At 37.1% G+C, this 20,106-nt stretch overlaps 1 protein-coding gene across 4 annotated transcripts in view; it reads left to right on the top strand.

The window, feature by feature from the left end:
- DNAJC5B (DnaJ heat shock protein family (Hsp40) member C5 beta) overlaps nucleotides 1-19,767 on the top strand; it is a 106,113-nt gene extending 86,346 nt beyond the window's left edge. For 3 of the 4 annotated variants that reach the window (XM_040487698.1, XM_040487697.1, XM_040487699.1), the window contains one exon: nucleotides 18,435-19,767. In XM_040487698.1, coding sequence (XP_040343632.1) covers nucleotides 18,435-18,529 — 95 coding nt within the window. In that variant the 3' untranslated portion in view covers nucleotides 18,530-19,767. The remainder of the gene's footprint in view (nucleotides 1-18,434) is intronic. The other variant, XR_005794206.1, reaches the window with a different exon arrangement.
- Nucleotides 19,768-20,106: the final 339 nt, after the last annotated feature.

The raw sequence follows: 20,106 nt of genomic DNA, 5'->3' as shown, positions 1-20,106 counted from the left end.
AACAGCTCTGCTCAGAAAGCGGGAAGGCTGGAGGACAAAGGGAAGGAGAGCTGCTGAGCCCCCTGACGACAGAGCTCAGTTTGGTGGGGAACAAAGGCGCTCGCCAGCGCCATCTCCCCCGCCCATCCCCCAGCCAAAATCCCAAAGAGAACCAGTTCCTGCCAGGGAACTTGCTCGCTCCGCGCAAACACCCAACTCTGCGCTTCTGCGGAGCCAAACCTCCGGCAGCGGATCTGACTCCCTCCTGCTGCCACAGGGCCCCTCCTGAAGTGGATCACCTAAGGAGAAGCAAGCTAAGCCTGCCCCTCCTGCCCCTGTGCACCTTGCCTACCCACCCCAGCTAAGACGCCAGATCCCCAGCATCACAAGCCTGGCAGTGTGCAAGTAGCCCAGACAGGCCACCCCACCCCACAGTGAATCCCGCCCCTAGGAGAGGGGAAGAGAAGGCACGCACCAGTCTGACTGTGGCCCCAGCGGTGGGCTGGGGGCAGACATCAGGTCTGACTGCGGCTCCGCCCACCAACTCCAGTTATACACCACAGCACAGGGGAAGTGCCCTGCAGGTCCTCACCACGCCAGGGACTATCCAAAATGACCAAGCGGAAGAATTCCCCTCAGAAGAATCTCCAGGAAATAACAACAGCTAATGAGCTGATCAAAAAGGATTTAAATAATATAACAGAAAGTGAATTTAGAATAATAGTCATAAAATTAATCGCTGGGCTTGAAAACAGTATAGCTGACAGCAGAGAATCTCTTGCTACAGAGATCAAGGGACTAAGGAACAGTCACGAGGAGCTGAAAAATGCTTTAAACGAAATGCATAACAAAATGGAAACCACCACGGCTCGGATTGAAGAGGCAGAGGAGAGAATAGGTGAACTAGAAGATAAAGTTATGGAAAAAGAGGAAGCTGAGAAAAAGAGAGATAAGAAAATCCAGGAGTATGAGGGGAAAATTAGAGAACTAAGTGATACACTAAAGAGAAATAATCTACGCATAATTGGTATCCCAGAGGAGGAAGAGAGAGGGAAAGGTGCTGAAGGGGTACTTGAAGAAATAATAGCTGAGAACTTCCCTGAAGTGGGGAAGGAAAAAGGCATTGAAATCCAAGAGGCACAGAGAACTCCCTTCAGACGGAACTTGAATCGATCTTCTGCACGACATATCATAGTGAAACTGGCAAAATACAAGGATAAAGAGAAAATTCTGAAAGCAGCAAGGGGTAAACGTGCCCTCACATATAAAGAGAGACCTATAAGACTCGTGACTGATCTCTCTTTTGAAACTTGGCAGGCCAGAAAGAGTTGGCACGAGATTTTCAGTTTGCTAGACAGAAAAAATATGCAGCCGAGAATCCTTTATCCAGCAAGTCTGTCATTGAGAATAGAAGGAGAGATAAAGGTCTTCCCAAACAAACAAAAACTGAAGGAATTTGTCACCACTAAACCAGCCCTACAAGAGATCCTAAGGGGGACCCTGTGAGACAAAGTACCAGAGACATCACTACAAGCATAAAACATACAGACATCACAATGACTCTAAACCCATATCTTTCTATAATAACACTGAATGTAAATGGATTAAATGCGCCAACCAAAAGACATAGGGTATCAGAATGGATAAAAAAACAAGACCCATCTATTTGCTGTCTACAAGAGACTCATTTTAGACCTGAGGACACCTTTAGATTGAGAGTGAGGGGATGGAGAACTATTTATCATGCTACTGGAAGCCAAAAGAAAGCTGGAGTAGCCATACTTATATCAGACAAACTAGACTTTAAATTAAAGGCTGTAACAAGAGATGAAGAAGGACATTATATAATAGTGACAGGGTCTATCCATCAGGAAGAGCTAACAATTATAAATGTCTATGCGCCGAATACCGGAGCGCCCAAATATATAAAACAATTACTCATAAACACAAGCAACCTTATTGATAAGAATGTGGTCATTGCAGGGGACTTTAACACCCCACTTACAGAAATGGATAGATCATCTAGACACACGGTCAATAAAGAAACAAGGGCCCTGAATGAGACATTGGATCAGATGGACTTGACAGATATATTTAGAACTCTGCATCCCAAAGCAACAGAATATACTTTCTTCTCGAGTGCACATGGAACATTCTCCAAGATAGATCATATACTGGGTCACAAAACAGCCCTTCATAAGTTTACAAGAATTGAAATCATACCATGCATACTTTCAGACCACAATGCTATGAAGCTTGAAATCAACCACAGAAAAAAGTCTGGAAAACCTCCAAAAGCATGGAGGTTAAAGAACACCCTACTACCGAATGAGTGGGTCAACCAAGCAATTAGAGAAGAAATTAAAAAATATATGGAAACAAACGAAAATGAAAATACAACAATCCAAACGCTTTGGGACGCAGCGAAGGCAGTCCTGAGAGGAAAATACATTGCAATCCAGGCCTATCTCAAGAAACAAGAAAAATCCCAAATACAAAATCTAACAGCACACCTAAAGGAAATAGAAGCAGAACAGCAAAGGCAGCCTAAACCCAGCAGAAGAAGAGAAATAATAAAGATCAGAGCAGAAATAAACAATATAGAATCTAAAAAAACTGTAGAGCAGATCAACGAAACCAAGAGTTGGTTTTTTGAAAAAATAAACAAAATTGACAAACCTCTAGCCAGGCTTCTCAAAAAGAAACGGGAGATGACCCAAATAGATAAAATCATGAATGAAAATGGAATGATTACAACCAATCCCTCAGAGATACAAACAATTATCAGGGAATACTATGAAAAATTATATGCCAACAAATTGGACAACCTGGAAGAAATGGACAAATTCCTGAACACCCACACTCTTCCAAAACTCAATCAGGAGGAAATAGAAAGCTTGAACAGACCCATAACCAGTGAAGAAATTGAATCGGTTATCAAAAATCTCCCAACAAATAAGAGTCCAGGACCAGATGGCTTCCCAGGGGAGTTCTACCAGACGTTTAAAGCAGAGATAATACCTATCCTTCTCAAGCTATTCCAAGAAATAGAAAGGGAAGGAAAACTTCCAGACTCATTCTATGAACCCAGTATTACATTGATTCCTAAACCAGACAGAGACCCAGTAAAAAAAGAGAACTACAGGCCAATATCCCTGATGAATATAGATGCAAAAATTCTCAATAAGATACTAGCAAATCGAATTCAACGGCATATAAAAAGAATTATTCACCATGATCCAGTGGGATTCATTCCTGGGATGCAGGGCTGGTTCAACATTCGCAAATCAATCAACGTGATACATCACATTAACAAAAAAAAAAGAGAAAAACCATATGATCCTGTCAATCGATGCAGAAAAGGCCTTTGACAAAATCCAGCACCCTTTCTTAATAAAAACCCTTGAGAAAGTCGGGATAGAAGGAACATACTTAAAGATCATAAAAGCCATTTATGAAAAGCCCACAGCTAACATCATCCTCAACGGGGAAAAACTGAGAGCTTTTTCCCTGAGATCAGGAACACGACAGGGATGCCCACTCTCACCACTGTTGTTTAACATAGTGCTGGAAGTTCTAGCATCAGCAATCAGACAACAAAAGGAAATCAAAGGCATCCAAATTGGCAAAGATGAAGTCAAGCTTTCGCTTTTTGCAGATGACATGATATTATACATGGAAAATCCGATAGACTCCACCAAAAGTCTGCTAGAACTGATACATGAATTCAGCAAAGTTGCAGGATACAAAATCAATGTACAGAAATCAGTTGCATTCTTATACACTAACAATGAAGTAACAGAAAGACAAATAAGGAAACTGATCCCATTCACAATTGCACCAAGAAGCATAAAATACCTAGGAATAAATCTAACCAAAGATGTAAAGGATCTGTATGCTGAAAACTATAGAAAGCTTATGAAGGTAATTGAAGAAGATTTAAAGAAATGGAAAGACATTCCCTGCTCATGGATTGGAAGAATAAATATTGTCAAAATGTCAATACTACCCAAAGCTATCTACACATTCAATGCAATCCCAATCAAAATTGCACCAGCATTCTTCTCGAAACTAGAACAAGCAATCCTAAAATTCATATGGAACCACAAAAGGCCCCGAATAGCCAAAGTAATTTTGAAGAAGAAGACCAAAGCAGGAGGCATCACAATCCCAGACTTTAGCCTCTACTACAAAGCTGTCATCATCAAGACAGCATGGTATTGGCACAAAAACAGACACATAGACCAATGGAATAGAATAGAAACCCCAGAACTAGACCCACAAACATATGGCCAACTCATCTTTGACAAAGCAGGAAAGAACATCCAATGGAAAAAAGACAGTCTCTTTAACAAATGGTGCTGGGAGAACTGGACAGCAACATGCAGAAGGTTGAAACTAGACCACTTTCTCACACCATTCACAAAAATAAACTCAAAATGGATAAAGGACCTGAATGTGAGACAGGAAACCATCAAAACCTTAGAGGAGAAAGCAGGAAAAGACCTCTCTGACCTCAGCCGTAGCAATCTCTTACTCGACACATCCCCAAAGGCAAGGGAATTAAAAGCAAAAGTGAATTCCTGGGACCTTATGAAGATCAAAAGCTTCTGCACAGCAAAGGAAACAACCAACAAAACTAAAAGGCAACCAACGGAATGGGAAAAGATCTTTGCAAATGACATATCGGACAAAGGGCTAGTATCCAAAATGTATAAAGAGCTCACCAAACTCCACACCCGAAAAGGAAATAACCCAGTGAAGAAATGGGCAGAAAACATGAATAGACACTTCTCTAAAGAAGACATCCGGATGGCCAACAGGCACATGAAAAGATGTTCAGCGTCGCTCCTTATCAGGGAAATACAAATCAAAACCACACTCAGGTATCACCTCACGCCAGTCAGAGTGGCCAAAATGAACAAATCAGGAGACTCTAGATGCTGGAGAGGATGTGGAGAAACGGGAACCCTCTTGCACTGTTGGTGGGAATGCAAATTGGTGCAGCCGCTCTGGAAAGCAGTGTGGAGGTTCCTCAGAAAATTAAAAATAGACCTACCCTATGACCCAGCAATAGCACTGCTAGGAATTTATCCAAGGGACACAGGAGTACTGATGCATAGGGGCACTTGTACCCCAATGTTCATAGCAGCACTCTCAACAATAGCCAAATTATGGAAAGAGCCTAAATGTCCATCAACTGATGAATGGATAAAGAAATTGTGGTTTATATACACTATGGAATACTACGTGGCAATGAGAAAAAATGAAATATGGCCTTTTGTAGCAACGTGGATGGAACTGGAGAGTGTGATGCTAAGTGAAATAAGCCATACAGAGAAAGACAGATACCATATGGTTTCACTCTTATGTGGATCCTGAGAAACTTAACAGGAACCCATGGGGTAGGGGAAGGAAAAAAAAAAAAAAAGAAAAAGAGGTTAGAGTGGGAGAGAGCCAAAGCATAAGAGACTGTTGAGAACTGAGAGCAAACTGAGGGTTGATGGGGGGTGGGTGGGAGGGAGGAGAGGGTGGGTGATGGGTATTGAGGAGGGCACCTTTTGGGATGAGCACTGGGTGTTGTATGGAAACCAATTTGACAATAAATTTCATATATAAATAAAAAAAAATTAAAATTGCATGAAATTTGTATATTAGTTTGGGAAAATTGAGATCTCTACTATGTTGAATCTTCTAATTCAACAACATGGGATGTGTCTCTACTTATTTAGGTCTCATTTGGTTTCTTTTATGAGTGTTCTGTAGTTTTCAGAATACAGAGATGGAATATGTTTTGTTAAATGGATACCTAACTATTTCATTTTGGGGAGAGCTATTGTAAATGGCACTGGCTTTTAATCTAGGTTTCCAGATTAAATACTTAAATACTTGTTCATCACAAGTATTTACAATTATTTTTGTGTACTGACTTTGTATCCTGTGTTCCTGTTAAGCTCACTCATTAATTTGTATTGATATGTGTGAATTCTTTGGGATTCTCTATGATGTCAATTATGTCCTCTGCAAATAGAAATAGTCTTATTTCTTCCATTCCAATCCACATGCTTTTTATTTATTTTTCTTGCTTTATTGCACTGGCTAGAATTCCAACACTTGGTTTATTACTCTGCTGTCACCATCTTCAAATTGTTAGCTTTTAAAAAAATTTTTTTGGGGGCGCCTGGGTGGCGCAGTCGGTTAAGCGTCCGACTTCAGCCAGGTCACTATCTCGCGGTTCGTGAGTTTGAGCCCCGCATCAGGCTCTGGGCTGATGGCTCGGAGCCTGTTTCTGATTCTGTGTCTCCCTTTCTCTCTGCCCCTCCCCCGTTCATGCTCTGTCTCTCTCTGTCCCAAAAATAAATAAACATTGAAAAAAAAATTAAAAAAAAAATTTTTTTAATGTTTATTCATTTTTGAGACAGAGAAAGACAGAGCATGGATGGGGGGAGGGGGGTAAGAGAGAGGGAGACAGGATCTGAAGCAGGCTCTAGGCTCTGAGCTATTAGCACAAATAGCACTGTGAGATCACTACCTGAGCTGAAGTTGGACACTTAACCAGCTGAGCCACCCAGGTGCCTCACTTCAAATTCTTAGCTTTTGAATCACGTATAACACATTTTTCATTGTGCACTGTGTTTTGCTAATTATGCAGCCAGTACTGATAAAACATTTCTCTGAGTGGACTATAAATCCACATTTCCAGCTTGATACTCATTGGCGAGTAATAGAACAAAATGCCTGTGAAGCATAATACCCTACTTTCAGGGAAGACTGAAGCTAATTGAGATGATACAGTGGGATGGGGAGAAGCAGGTGGAGCAAGGGTTTTATATTAATTATCAATGTAAATGCTATGCTACAGATTATACTGTACTTAGAGATTTGACCAGTATATGAATATTACAAATGAAAATGTATTTTTCATATTTGAGTATTAATTTTCTTTTTTTTTTTAATTTTTTTTTCAACGTTTATTTATTTTTGGGACAGAGAGAGACAGAGCATGAACGGGGGAGGGGCAGAGAGAGAGGGAGACACAGAATCGGAAACAGGCTCCAGGCTCCGAGCCATCAGCCCAGAGCCCGACGCTGGGCTCGAACTCACGGACCGTGAGATCGTGACCCGGCTGAAGTCGGACGCTCAACCGACTGCGCCACCCAGGCACCCCAAGTATTAATTTTCAAAGAAGTATGGCTAGCATATCTTATATTATTCTAAGTGCAATTCTCAGAAATGCCAAGATAAAAACTATAATAAAACTAATACGAGATTATCTTCTCTCCAGATTAAAAGTTATAGCTCCTTAATACTTTATTGCCTCCTTATGCCTAATTAGACTAATAAAGAAGAAAGAAGCTAACTAGAGAAATACATTTGTGATTTGAATTCAGTGAATAAACACCTCAAACTTCTCTTTTAAGGACACGTTATAGAACACTAGATATTTCTTAATTTATGAAAATCCAAATTTAAAATATCAAACTCTATGTTAGCCAGCTGACTTATTAAAAAACATTACAGATGTTTTTCACTTGACTTGAGATAGTTAATATTCTAGTTTTATATTTAAAGTCTACAATTTTTCTTGGATATGATATTTTTTATTATGTACATATTACAAACATACCTACTCCTTGACACTGGCTAAAGCCTAAGATACGTTTTGATGCTGTAAATGGTACCAGTTTCTATTTGAGAGTAGTGATACAGGGTAGGATTTGGTAGTAGAGAGGAAAGATTAGCTTTAGTTATTATGTCTCTTTCAACTATGTGAGAAGGTATAATCCAGCTTCTACACTTAAGAAAGGGGGAAATTCCAGTGGACTCTTCAATATTCACAGGAAACTATAGAATTTGTAAACAGACATCCATCTCTTTTCAAAATAAAAATATACTCCCAGTGGGATCCTAGGAACACAGAGAAATTCTATTATTCTTATGAATCAATTAGGATCAAACAGAAGAGAGAAAGTATCTGGGGGGAGCCCATCACCTCCTCTTTTTCATCTTGGAAAATTTGAAACTTGAAAGGTAAAGGTAATAAATACCAGGTGATTTCCCTTCCTTTCAAATGTTCACAAATTCGAAGTTCCACTTTGTGAATTTTTGAGTGGTATACTTAAAACAATCTCATTTAGACCCAGTATACTCCTCTGTTAGCTGAAGACCACAATGAAATCAGAATACTACTGCTAGCTAAGAGAACTCTGTAGACCATCTTCAGATACCCTGTTTCCTGGAACTCTGCGTGTGTGTGTGTGTGTGTCTGTGTGTGTGTGTGTCTGTGTGTGTGTGTGTGTGTGAGAGAGAGAGAGAGAGAGAGAGAGAGAAAGAGAGAGAGAGAGAGAGAAACAAGCAAGAAGCAAGAAGCAAGAGCGTGAGAACCAGTTATCTCTAAACACCCTGGTAAAACAATCCAAGATTACAACAGCTAAATTCAGTATTGGTTTTTTTCCCCCAAACTGAAGGCAATGGACTGAAAACTCCCAGTTAAACCCTAAAGATTTTTTTCATGCAATCACGATTTCCTCATTTTTTGGAAGGAGAGGGAATAAGATATCTAAGGAGAAGATTTTATAGAGTTGACCTTGGTTCTAAACATGTGATATTCAGTGATAGAAAAATCTATTGATTGCTTAACTGTTCTTGTTACTCACCTGGATAAAACCCAAATAAATTCACAGCCACTGTGCTGAAGAGGCCATATGGCTTGTAATTAGACTCCTGCTCTCAGCCAAGATATTGAGACATTTATTACATTTGCTCTGTAGCATTCATCACACTTTGCTGCTCAGGTAAAGGGCATCAAGGAAGAGATTAAATTCACCTTCTCTCTTTTCACCAACCCCCACTCAATCTCCCTCCTACCTTCTTCCCCCCAACCAAAAGGGACCCATTTCTAAAACTAATTCATAGAAAAAAAATTCTTGCAACTAACTAATCCAAAGTCCTTTACTTCTTCTTTATATAAATACATCAAATAAGCATCATCAAGGTTCCGGGCCAGGGGACCAGGACAAGTGAGTCAGCTCAGAACGCTGACCCAAAAGAAACTCAAAGTGGATCCAAAGTTTCTTCAATTTTTGGCTGCCAAGGTTCAGTGAACAAACAGTGTAAAAACCTGTTTACTAGACAGGTTTATTAAGATAGTTTTCTCACAGCAAACATTTATTGAGCACTTAATATTTGTTAGACACTGTGGTAGGAGCTAGAAAAAGAAAATACATGGACTGGGCTATCTTGGATTTTACAATTTAGCAGAGGAGATGGGAGACAAATTGAAATAATGACACTAAAGAGCTAGCTAATTTACAAGTATAAGCACACCAAAGAAAAGGCACAGGGGCTGTGATAATAAACACTAGGAGGCCTGACTTGTGAGACAATGTAACAAGGAACAGAAACAAGAGCATAAATGGGAACCAGTTATCCCTGGCAAAGCAAACCAAAGGATGCAGGTAAAGATAGCTTCCCTGAGGAAGTGACATTTAAAGCTGAAGACATAAAGAAGGAGAAGTTGAGGAATAGGAAATTATGGGGATGGATAACCCTAGAAGGGATGAATCTTGATACCAACAAAGCATTTGGCACAGTATCTCCCTACACCCTGTAGATAAGATGGCAAATAATGTTCTCCATGCCAGACAAAGCAGTTAAAATCATATTGGGCTGTTCTACTGAACAGTTTTATCAAGGAATTGAGTAAAGCAGTAGTTGTACAGAGATCACAGTTGCAAATAACCCCAAAATGGGAGTTGTTCAGATAAGGGCTCATCCCATCAAAGTATGATAGAGAGAAAGCAGCTAGAATCTTAGACATTTTGCTAGAGAAGAGCAAGAGCCGTAAAATTTAACTAGATAAAGGGGAAAAGGAGTTAAGAGAAACCTAGGAGGTTCTGAGGAGGAAAGGACAAAAAAGTAGAGGAGAGGTGGAATTTTATTCAGCCATAAAAAGAATGAAATACTGACACGTGCTACAATGTAGATGAACCTGTAAACATTATGCTAAGTGGAAGAAACCAGACACCAAAGGACAAATATTGCATGATACATTTATATTAAATAACCAGAACAGACAAGTCCATTGAGGCAGAAAACTGATGGTTGCCAGGGCCTAGGGAAGGGAGAAACAGGGAGCAACTGCCTAATAGGTACTGGGTTTCCTTTGGGGGAAATGTCTTATAACTAGATAGAAGTGGTGAATTATACTAAATTGTTTGCTTTTTTTCTTTAATTTTTTTTTAACCTTTATTTATTTTTGAGACAGAGAGAGACAGAGCATGAATGGGGGAGGGTCAGAGAGAGGGAGATACAGAATCTGAAACAGGCTCCAGGCTCCGAGCTGTCAGCACAGAGCCCGACACGGGGCTCGAACTCACGGACTGCGAGATCATGACCTGAGCCGAAGTTGGCCGCTTAACCAACTGAGCCACCCAGGCGCCCCTAAATTGTTTGCTTTAAAATGACTAATTTTATGTGAATCTTACCTCAATTAAACAAATACACAGGGGTGCCTGTGTGGTTCAGTCGGTTAAGCGTCTGACTCTTGGTTTCAGCTCAGGTCATGTTCTCGTGGTTCATGAGTTCAAGTCCTGTATCAGGCTCTCTGCTAATAGTATGGAGCCTGCCTGGGATTCTCGCTTTCTCCCTCCTTCTCTCTCAAAAATAAATAAACTTAAAAAAAAAAAAAAAAAGAAAACCATAGAGGAGAAGGGTAGAACAAAATTTGATTAGAGAAAGAAATTACATACCCTTCCTACAGAAAAGGAGAAGGTTCTTTGTTCTCTGCAAATTCACCCATGGCAGGGAGTGGAAGATGCCACAGGCCTAACCAACTCACAAAGTAAGGGAAAATGAGAAAGTGGATTATTAGCCTTTTATGCCAACTACTTTGAGAGCAGATACTATTATGGCTACAACCAAGGGCTTTGGAGTCAGACAATTCCATTTCAAGCCCTAAATATAGGTTATTGGTTGAGGTTTGGGGGTAATTCACTTAATTCCTTAATCTGTTATTGTTTTTATTAAATACTAAATACATACAAATATTATGACCTGACTTTATACCTTTTATAAAAAGAATATGCCACTACCTTTTCAGTTCCTATTGACTTTTCCCTCTGCTATCTTAAATCCTTTGTAATCATTTTTTTCCTTCAGTTTTATTGAGATATTTGATGTACAGCATTGTTTAAAGTATACAATGACCTGACTTATATATATTTATGAAATGATTACCACAATATGTTTAGATAACATCCATCATCTCATTTGGATACAAAAAGAAAAAAGAAAAAAAGGTTTTCCCTGTGATGAGAGCTTTTATGATTTACTCTCTTGGCAACCTTCAAATATACCATATAGCAGTGTTAACTACAGTCATCATGCTGTATATTACATCCCCAGAAATTATTCATCTTATAGCTACAAGTTTGTACCTTTTAACTACCCTCACCTCTGGTAACCACAAATCCAATCTCCAATAAGTTTTATAATCTACATATAAGTGCGATTATACAGTATTTGTCTTTATCGGACTTGCTTCACTTAGTTTAATGTACTCACATTCTATCCATGTTGTTACAAATGGCAGGATTTCTTTCTTTTTATGGCAGAATAATATTCTATCACATACACACTTTTTCTTTATCCATTCAAACATCGATGGACACTTAGGTTGTCTCCATCCATGTCCTGGCTATTATAATGTCATAATTTCCTTAATATTCTTTTTAGCATTACAAATAAAGAAATTTGCATTCCTAATCCATATATTGCTTGGTTTTGCATATTTCTGAACTTTAAGCGAATGGGCTTATATTCAACAATTATCCTCCAACTTGCTTTTTTTTTTTTCAAAACTCAACATCCTATTTCTTTTTCTTTTTAAAAAAATTTTTAATGTTTATTTCTGAGACAGAGACAGACAGAGCATGAGTGGGGGAGGGGCAGAGAGAGAGGAAGACACAAAATCAGAAGCAGGCTCCAGGCTCTGAGCTGTCTGCACAGAGTCCAACGCGGGGCTCGAACTCACAAACCGTGAGATCATGACCGGAGCCGAAGTCGATTGCTCAACCAACTGAGCCACCCAGGCGCCCCTCAACATACTATTTCTAAGATCCATTCACATTATGACTGCCTTTCATTCATTTTCACTGTTGTATAGTATTCTTCTGTGAGAACATCCCTTAAATTTATTTACCCATTCTACTGCTAACAGATATTTGGGTAGTTTCCACTTTTTTGTCCATTAAAAACAATGCTTCTATGAATGTTCTTATACATATCTTCTGGTGCATAAGTGCTAACAGCAAATACCTTAGTCAAAGTGTTTGTACATCTATACTTTATTACATAATGCCACGTTGTTCTGCAAAACTATTGCACTAATTTCCATTACTACTAAAAGTTAATGAGAGTTCCTGTTGTTCCACATCCTTGTCAACACTTGATATCACCAGACTAATTGTGTGCCAATCTGGTGGGTGGGAAATGGTATGCCATTGTGGTTCTAATTTTTATCTCTTTTCTTATGTTGTTAATTTGAGTTTTTCCTTCTATGAAATGCCTATTCAAATCTTTTGCAGGTTTTCATTATATCATGTACTTTTTTCTAACTGATATTTTTATATTTGGGTATTAACTCTTTATCATGTTTGTTTAAAATGTATTCTCTCAGTTTATGTCTTGGTGTTTTTTCACTCTATGGTATCTTTTGATACACCAAAGTTCTCAGTTTTAATGTAATAAAATGTCAATTGTTGTCTTTATCTTTGGTGATTTTTGTATTTTAAGAAATCTTTCCCTATCCCAAGGATATAAAGGGGTTCTTCTATGTGGTCCTTTCAAAGTTTATAGTTTTGCTCTTCACATTTACATGTTTAATCATCTGGACTGATTTTTATTTTTATTTTTTATTTTTTCAACGTTTTATTTATTTTTGGGACAGAGAGAGACAGAGCATGAACGGGGGAGGGGCAGAGAGAGAGGGAGACACAGAATCAGAAACAGGCTCCAGGCTCTGAGCCATCAGCCCAGAGCCTGACGCGGGGCTCGAACTCACGGACCGCGAGATCGTGACCTGGCTGAAGTCGGACGCTTAACCGACTGCGCCACCCAGGCGCCCCTGGACTGATTTTTATATGTCATATGATGTATGGTTCCAGTTTCAAGTTTTACATATAGAAAAAAATTGTCAGAGCACAGTGATTTCTAGTCTTGGTTTCAGAATACACTAAGTTTCAATAGATATATGGAGGACTTTCTGGTCTTTCTATTCTGGTTCACTGCTCATTTTGTCTATCTGTATGCAACACCAGGCCCATTTATAAAATTCCTGGTACTGTTTAGGCAAGTCTTCCCGCTCTGTTTTTCAGGGAAGTCTTATGTATCCTTGGCCTTTTGCTTTTCCATATAAATTTTAGAATCAGTTTTGTCAAGTTTATAAACAAAAGATATTTAAATAAAACCTTTGAAATCTTGTTTAGAATTGCAGTGACTCTGTAGATCAGTTACATACTATTGACATTTTAAAAAATGTGTCTTCTAACATGTGACATGGTATATCCCTTCTTTACTGGCTTTTGCTAAGGATATCTTACGTATTTTTGGCTACATTTATTCCTGAATGCTTTATCCATTTTTATATAGTTACAAATAAATAACATTAATTTTCTACATTGTTTTGGTATACAGAAATGTGCTTTTTTTAAACATTGATTTTGAATTAAAGAAACTAGTTAAGCTCTCTATTTCCAATTATTTATCTGTAAATTCTTCAGGGTTTCTACACAATTGCTTGTATCATGTATGAACAGTGATAGTTTTTATTCTTCCTTCCCATCTCTTATAATTTTTTTTTCTCTGTCTTGCATTCTGTTTTTGCTGAGACTACCGGTAAAATGTTGAAGAGAAGATGCTTGCAAGATTGCATCTTAACTATGAGGCTTGCTGTAGGTTTTGTCTCTGTTCCTTTTTGTTAGAACTTTGTCACGAGTGTAAAAGTTTATCAAATATTTTTTTCTTCATCAGTTGAGATGATCACGATTTTTCTCCCTTAATCTGTTAATGTGAAGAACTATATGTTATTTTCCAATGTTAAAACAATCTTGCATTCTTGAGATAAACCCAATGCAGTCATGATGAATTAACTTTTTTGATAAAATGGGTTTGCTAATGTTTTGTTTTAGATGTTTGTATCTATATTAACGAGTGAAGTTGGTCTATAATTTTCCTTTGTCAAAATTTCCTTATAGGGTTCTATATCAAGATTATGCCTCATGAAATAAATTAGAAACGATTCCTTCTTTTTAAACTTTTCTTAAAGAGTTTGTGTATTATTACATTTATTTCTTTCTACAGGATTTTGTAGGACTTTCTGGGCTAATGTGTGATTGTACAAATTTTAAGTTACTGATTCAATGTATTTAATGTCTATAGGCCATCTAGATTTTCTTTATTAAAAAAATAGTTCTTCAAAATTTCTTATTACCTTTCATGTATTTGCATTACTGTCCCATTTTTCACTCCCTGTATTGGTTATTTCCATTTTTTTTAGCAGTTCTACCAGATATTTGAAAATTTAATTGGTCTTCTCAAATAACTTTTGGTTTTGATTCTCTTGTATATTTGATTCTATTTAATTTCTATTCTTTATTATTTCTCTTAATTTATTGTTAGTTTTCTAACTTCTTAAATTTTATACTTCTTTTCATCCTTTCTTCTTTTGTGATATTAAGCATTAAAGGCTATAAATTTTCCTATAAGTAACACTTTAGTGTCACACACACACATTCTTATATTGTTCTTATAATCAGAGTCCTAAATATTTTCTCATTTCCATTATAATTTTTTCTTTGATCTCTAAGTTAGGCCTAAGTTTTAATTTGTAGACCTGTGGGGTTTTTCAGGTTTTTTATTATTGTTTGCATCTATAACTTAACTGCACTGTGATCAGAAATTATGGAGAGCATGATACAATAGTTCAAAATGTCTTCAGGCTTGCTCTGTATCCTAGAACTTAATTTTTATAAATGTCCCACATTGCTTCAAAACAATACATTCTGCATTTGTTAGGTTCACCGTTCCATATATGACTGTTAAATAAACCCAACTTATTGTATGTACTAGTTTGCTAGGGCTGCTGTTAACAAAGAACCACAGACAGGGTGGCTTGACAACAGAAATTTATTCTCTCACAAGTGCGGAGGTTAGAAGTAAAAGATTAAGGTGTCATTAAGATTGACTCCCTCTGAGGCCTCTCTTCTTGGCAGGTAAATGGCCATTTTCACCTTATGTCTTCACATGGTCTTCCCTCTGTGTATCTGTATCCTAATAACCTCTTCTTATAATGACACCAGTTATACCGAATGAATGCCCACCCTGAAGATCTCATTTTAATTTAATTACCTCTTTAAGAACCCTCTCTCCAAATCTGATTCATATTTGAGGTACTGGGGGTTAGAACTTTAACATATGAGCTGGGGCAGGGGGAAGAGGTATGTGTGACACAGTTTAGTCCACAACATTGTACTTTTCAAATTCTTTATATCTTTAAAGATTTGTTTCACCAGTCAGTTACTGGAGGAAGCATTCAAATCTTCCACTATGATGATGGATTTCTCTATTTTTCTATAAAGTCTATCAGTTTTGCTTCATATATTTTGAGGCTATTTTATTAGTGTATATAAGTTTAGAATTTTTATAGTTATTTGGTGAATTGAATATTATTATGTAGTTACTCTTTAGCTCTATCAATGCTTTTTGTCTGTTAAAGTTATGTTAGCTTTCTCTTATTTATTTATTTATTTACTTACTTACCTACTTACTTATTTAGAGTGTGCGCCTGAGCCAGGGAGGGGCAGAGGGAGAGAGAGAATCTCAAACAGCTTCCATGCCCAGCTCAGAGCCCAATTCGGGGCTCCATCGCATGACTGTGAGATCATGGCCTGAGCCAAAATCAAGAGTCAGGCACTTAACCAGCTGAGTCATTCAGGAGCCCCACATCAGCTTTCTTTTTATTAGTGTTTGTGTGGTAAGATGTTTACATCTTTTCACTATCAACTTTTTTGTCTTTATGTCCTTTGATGTGTGTTTTATAAACGTGGGGGGGGGAAGGGATTTATTCAGTTTGAGAAAGTTTTTTTTTTAAATAAAGTATTAAGTCCATTTGTATTTGTTATAATTAACTATATATTTCAATTATTCCCTACTAGCACAGGAAGTATATATACTTCCTTTTTTGTGTATAGCACAGTTTTTAAGAGAATAGACTCTAAGAAATACTGCCTACGTTTGATTACCAGCTCTATTACTTACTACCTGAGTAACTTGGGCTACTTACTTATAATTAGTTATATTTAATTATCACTTTAAATTGACTTTTTTTTCTGTTTCTCTTTTCTTTTTTCTTTCTTTTGTAATGATAGATTTTTTTTTTCATATTTAATTTCTTTTCCTCTCCAGTTGGGAAATTATATTCTTTGATCTGTTCTTTAAGGGTTATTCTAAACACTTATCAGGCATACTTAAGTTATCAAAGTTTAAAGTTAATTCTTATCTTTACCCCTCCTGAACAATACAAGACCTCTGTAATACCTTAATTCTGATCACTCCCTTTCTGATTTATACACCATTGCTGTATTCTAGTTTGATCTTAACTTAAGCCTCATAAATTATTATTGCTGTACATAGTTAATAATCATTTAGTTTTATTCACATATCTACCATTTTCTTTACTAATCATCATTCCTTTTTATAGCACAAATTTTCCATCTAGTAACACTTTCTTTGTGCCTGAATCACATCGTTTAAACTGAGTCTGTTGGTAGCACAATTTCCATTTTTATTGTCTGAAAATGCCTTTATATTATGGTTTTTAAAAAAGTAACAATAGCACAGTTTGTAAACAAATTTAGTTGATAGATACTTCTTTTAACATATTAAAAGTATAATTCCATAGTTTTCTGGCCTACACATTTGCTATTCAGAGATAAGACTGCTGTTGAAACCACTGGTTTTCTTTAATGTCACTAAGATGTCTTAGATATAACTTTATCTTTAATTTATCCTGGCTTGTTCTTGAATCTGGGGATTGGTGTCTTTCTAGAGAATTCTTAGCCATTAAATCTTCAAAATATTGCCTCTAATTTTTTTTTGAAAGTCTTATCAGATATGTTAGACTTTATCACTCTATTCCTCATGCCTTTTAACCTCTTTCATATTTTATTTCTTTGTTTCTCTATTACATTCTGGTTAACCTCCTCAGATCTGTCTTCCACTTCACTCTCTCTTTAGCTATAAACCCACTCATCAGGTTTTTAAATTTCAGATGTTTTAATCTCAACTTCTTTTTTAATAGTTCAAAATCTACTTGGTCACTTAAAAAACACATGCAACTCTTTTTTATTCTATGTCTTAAAAGTGCAGGACTTGAAGTCTTTGTGGGTCTGATTTGGCCTATTGTTTCTACTAGCTCTCACTCAGTGTGCATTGTTTCTGTGTGTAATCTTTCACTCCCTCCTTCTCAATCTTTCCATCTCTCTCTCTCTCTCTCTCTCTCTCTCTCTCTCTCTCTCTCTCTCTGTTTTCACTATGAGTTACGTTTCTTGCAATTTTTTAGTTATTTTTTTGAGGGTCTTTCTCTATTTCTCTATATCTCCCCGATCTCTCTATTCATTTTTACTTTGAGTTCATGTATTTAAGCAATATTTTAATGAATCTTTGAGACCTGTGTTGAAGGTGGAGCCATTCTCTTCTGCTAGGTGCTTGGGAGCACATCTTATACTGGACCATTTTAAACTAAATTATCAGCTTGAGGTTTCCTGGAACACATAGATATTTAAATTTGGTCTGCCAGTATGTATGCTCATTGGCTTGCCATTAAGTATTTGTAGGGGAGCTCTTTCCTCTTTCACCTCAGCACCAAAACGCAAGCCTAACAAATTTCCTTATAGATTTAGGGCTATGGTGACTTAGAGTGTGATAACCATTTTGGGTACAGCATTATGTGGGAAGCTTCCTATTAGACTTTCATCTAAGCAAGCTCCAAGTTCTGACCTCTCTCCCAACCAGGACCATATATGTAATTGTGCACTGAACAACTTTAGGGGGCATTTTGCATACAGATATACACTAGAGTCTATATGACATATGTGGTAGACCTGTCCTCATCCCCACAAGATGGTTCAAGTTCACCAGGTTCAGCAATTGCTTCAAGTTGAAAGCTGGGTTCAGTGCTTTTGTTTTATAATTCTATAACTGACAGAACTTAAATGAAGAGTAAAGATAGTGTCTCCTCCCTTTTGAAGTCCTTTAAAGGGTAGGCATCCTCAATATCTTATGAACTGAATTGGTTTGCGAATCATCATTTCAACAAAAATATCTACCACTTGCCCCATTAAAGGAAATGTAACATAATAAGAGGGTGTTTATTGCTTTGCTTTGTTTATTTTTAGATGTGGACTTTCCAGTTGTTCTCCAGCCTACAAATGCAAATGAGAAAACACAGCTAATCAGAGAAGAACCTCGAAGTTATTGCACAGACTCTTAATATTGAGACCACTGAGGGTCCACAATACATCTTCTTGGTCCAACCATGTCTCCAGGTGGTCATGGGAGGGCAGGGTAGGGGGCATGAAATGCTGTGAACTTTTCCACATTTGTATTTTATTTTTTAGGTTAGGGAAAGATGATTGCTACATAATTTTCTCAGTAAGCAGTCTCACTCTTTGAGTAGAATTCCTAATGAAACACATTCCATTTTGATGAATAAAAGCCTGAAGAGTTATTTTATGCTCCTTGCATGAGGTAAGACAGTAGTACTGGACAGGCTTCATGAGCCTGCCCTTTATGTGACCCAGACCTAATTCCTTACTGTAGTATTCCAAACAGAAGCCACTTTTCATCTATTTAACTGAATTGCAATATTCCTATCTGCCACAAATATCATCAGCAAAACATATATGAGAATTTAAGAGGAATCTTGTGTATGTGTGGAGACTTTTCCCTGTCAATATTCAATATGGCTAGAAAAATATTTCAAAAGTCAGGAAGAAATTATTAGGTAAAAAAGACAAATCACTTAATTTTGAAGTATATCTTTGAAAGATTAAAAACTGTCATTTGCTAGAAATTGTTGAGTAAAACCAAGAAGAAAGGTTTTGTGTGTACTTTTAGATTGGCACAAAAAACAAAAACAAAATATCAACCTGGTTAAGTTTATGATTTTTCTGGATCCAGAAAAATTCCCAAACCAGCCCTAAAAATGTGTTGACCATTTTTTTAAGTAAAAATAATTTTTCTACAACTGACCTAAATTAGACAAAGTGAGGAAAAGAAACATATAGGGTAAAAGGTAGAATTCTGAATTCTACAGCCTAACTTTAGACTTAAAGGCATATCATTTACCCCTTTTTGGGTGGGATTAATTACACTGATCAGAAAGTGCTCAGCTCTGTGCATGTTGAACAATTAAGCTCAAAGGTCATGTCTGCATTTACTGTTTGATCTTTATATTCATTAAGTGATCAAAACCATGTGCTAAAACCATGTTCTAAAATAGTACAGAAAGTGTTTGTTTTTTCTTGGTTCTTTATATAATATTGCAGCTTTCAAGATCTTATTATGTTTTTATATAATACTGCATGAAATGCCATTTTCTTTTTCTGTTTCTTATTCTCCCCTACCACCAAATTACAGTCAAATGAGCCTAAATATACACTGTAAGTGAAAATTGGTATTATAACTCTGACAGTTATGAAGTCATTAAAACTCTACTTTAACTCTTGAGTTACTGGATTTTTTTTAAATTGACATAATCAAGTAGGAAAAGCCCTGGTTTGAAAGTTAGGAAAGCTGGTTCTAATCTAAACTCTCACTACCTAGCCCTGTGACCAAGTGAGATGAGAATATGGCTGATTGCTCTGTGTCTCCATTTTCTTATCTGCTCTGACCACCTTCCAAGTTACTGTGAGACCAGATGAAATAGCTGAGGCGAAAGAACTTTACAGAATCAAGTATTTGGCAAATATGAGGTGGTTTTATGTGAATTTGTATATGTTTGTATAATGTGACTTCTTACATAGATAAACTCTTACCCAACAAAACCCAGGAAGATACCCAGTACTA

This window comes from Herpailurus yagouaroundi, unplaced genomic scaffold, assembly GCF_014898765.1.
Source record: "Herpailurus yagouaroundi ecotype Mexico unplaced genomic scaffold, PumYag 165, whole genome shotgun sequence".
Classification (NCBI taxonomy): domain Eukaryota; kingdom Metazoa; phylum Chordata; class Mammalia; order Carnivora; family Felidae; genus Herpailurus; species Herpailurus yagouaroundi.
This window is presented reverse-complemented; position numbering and strand designations above follow the sequence as displayed.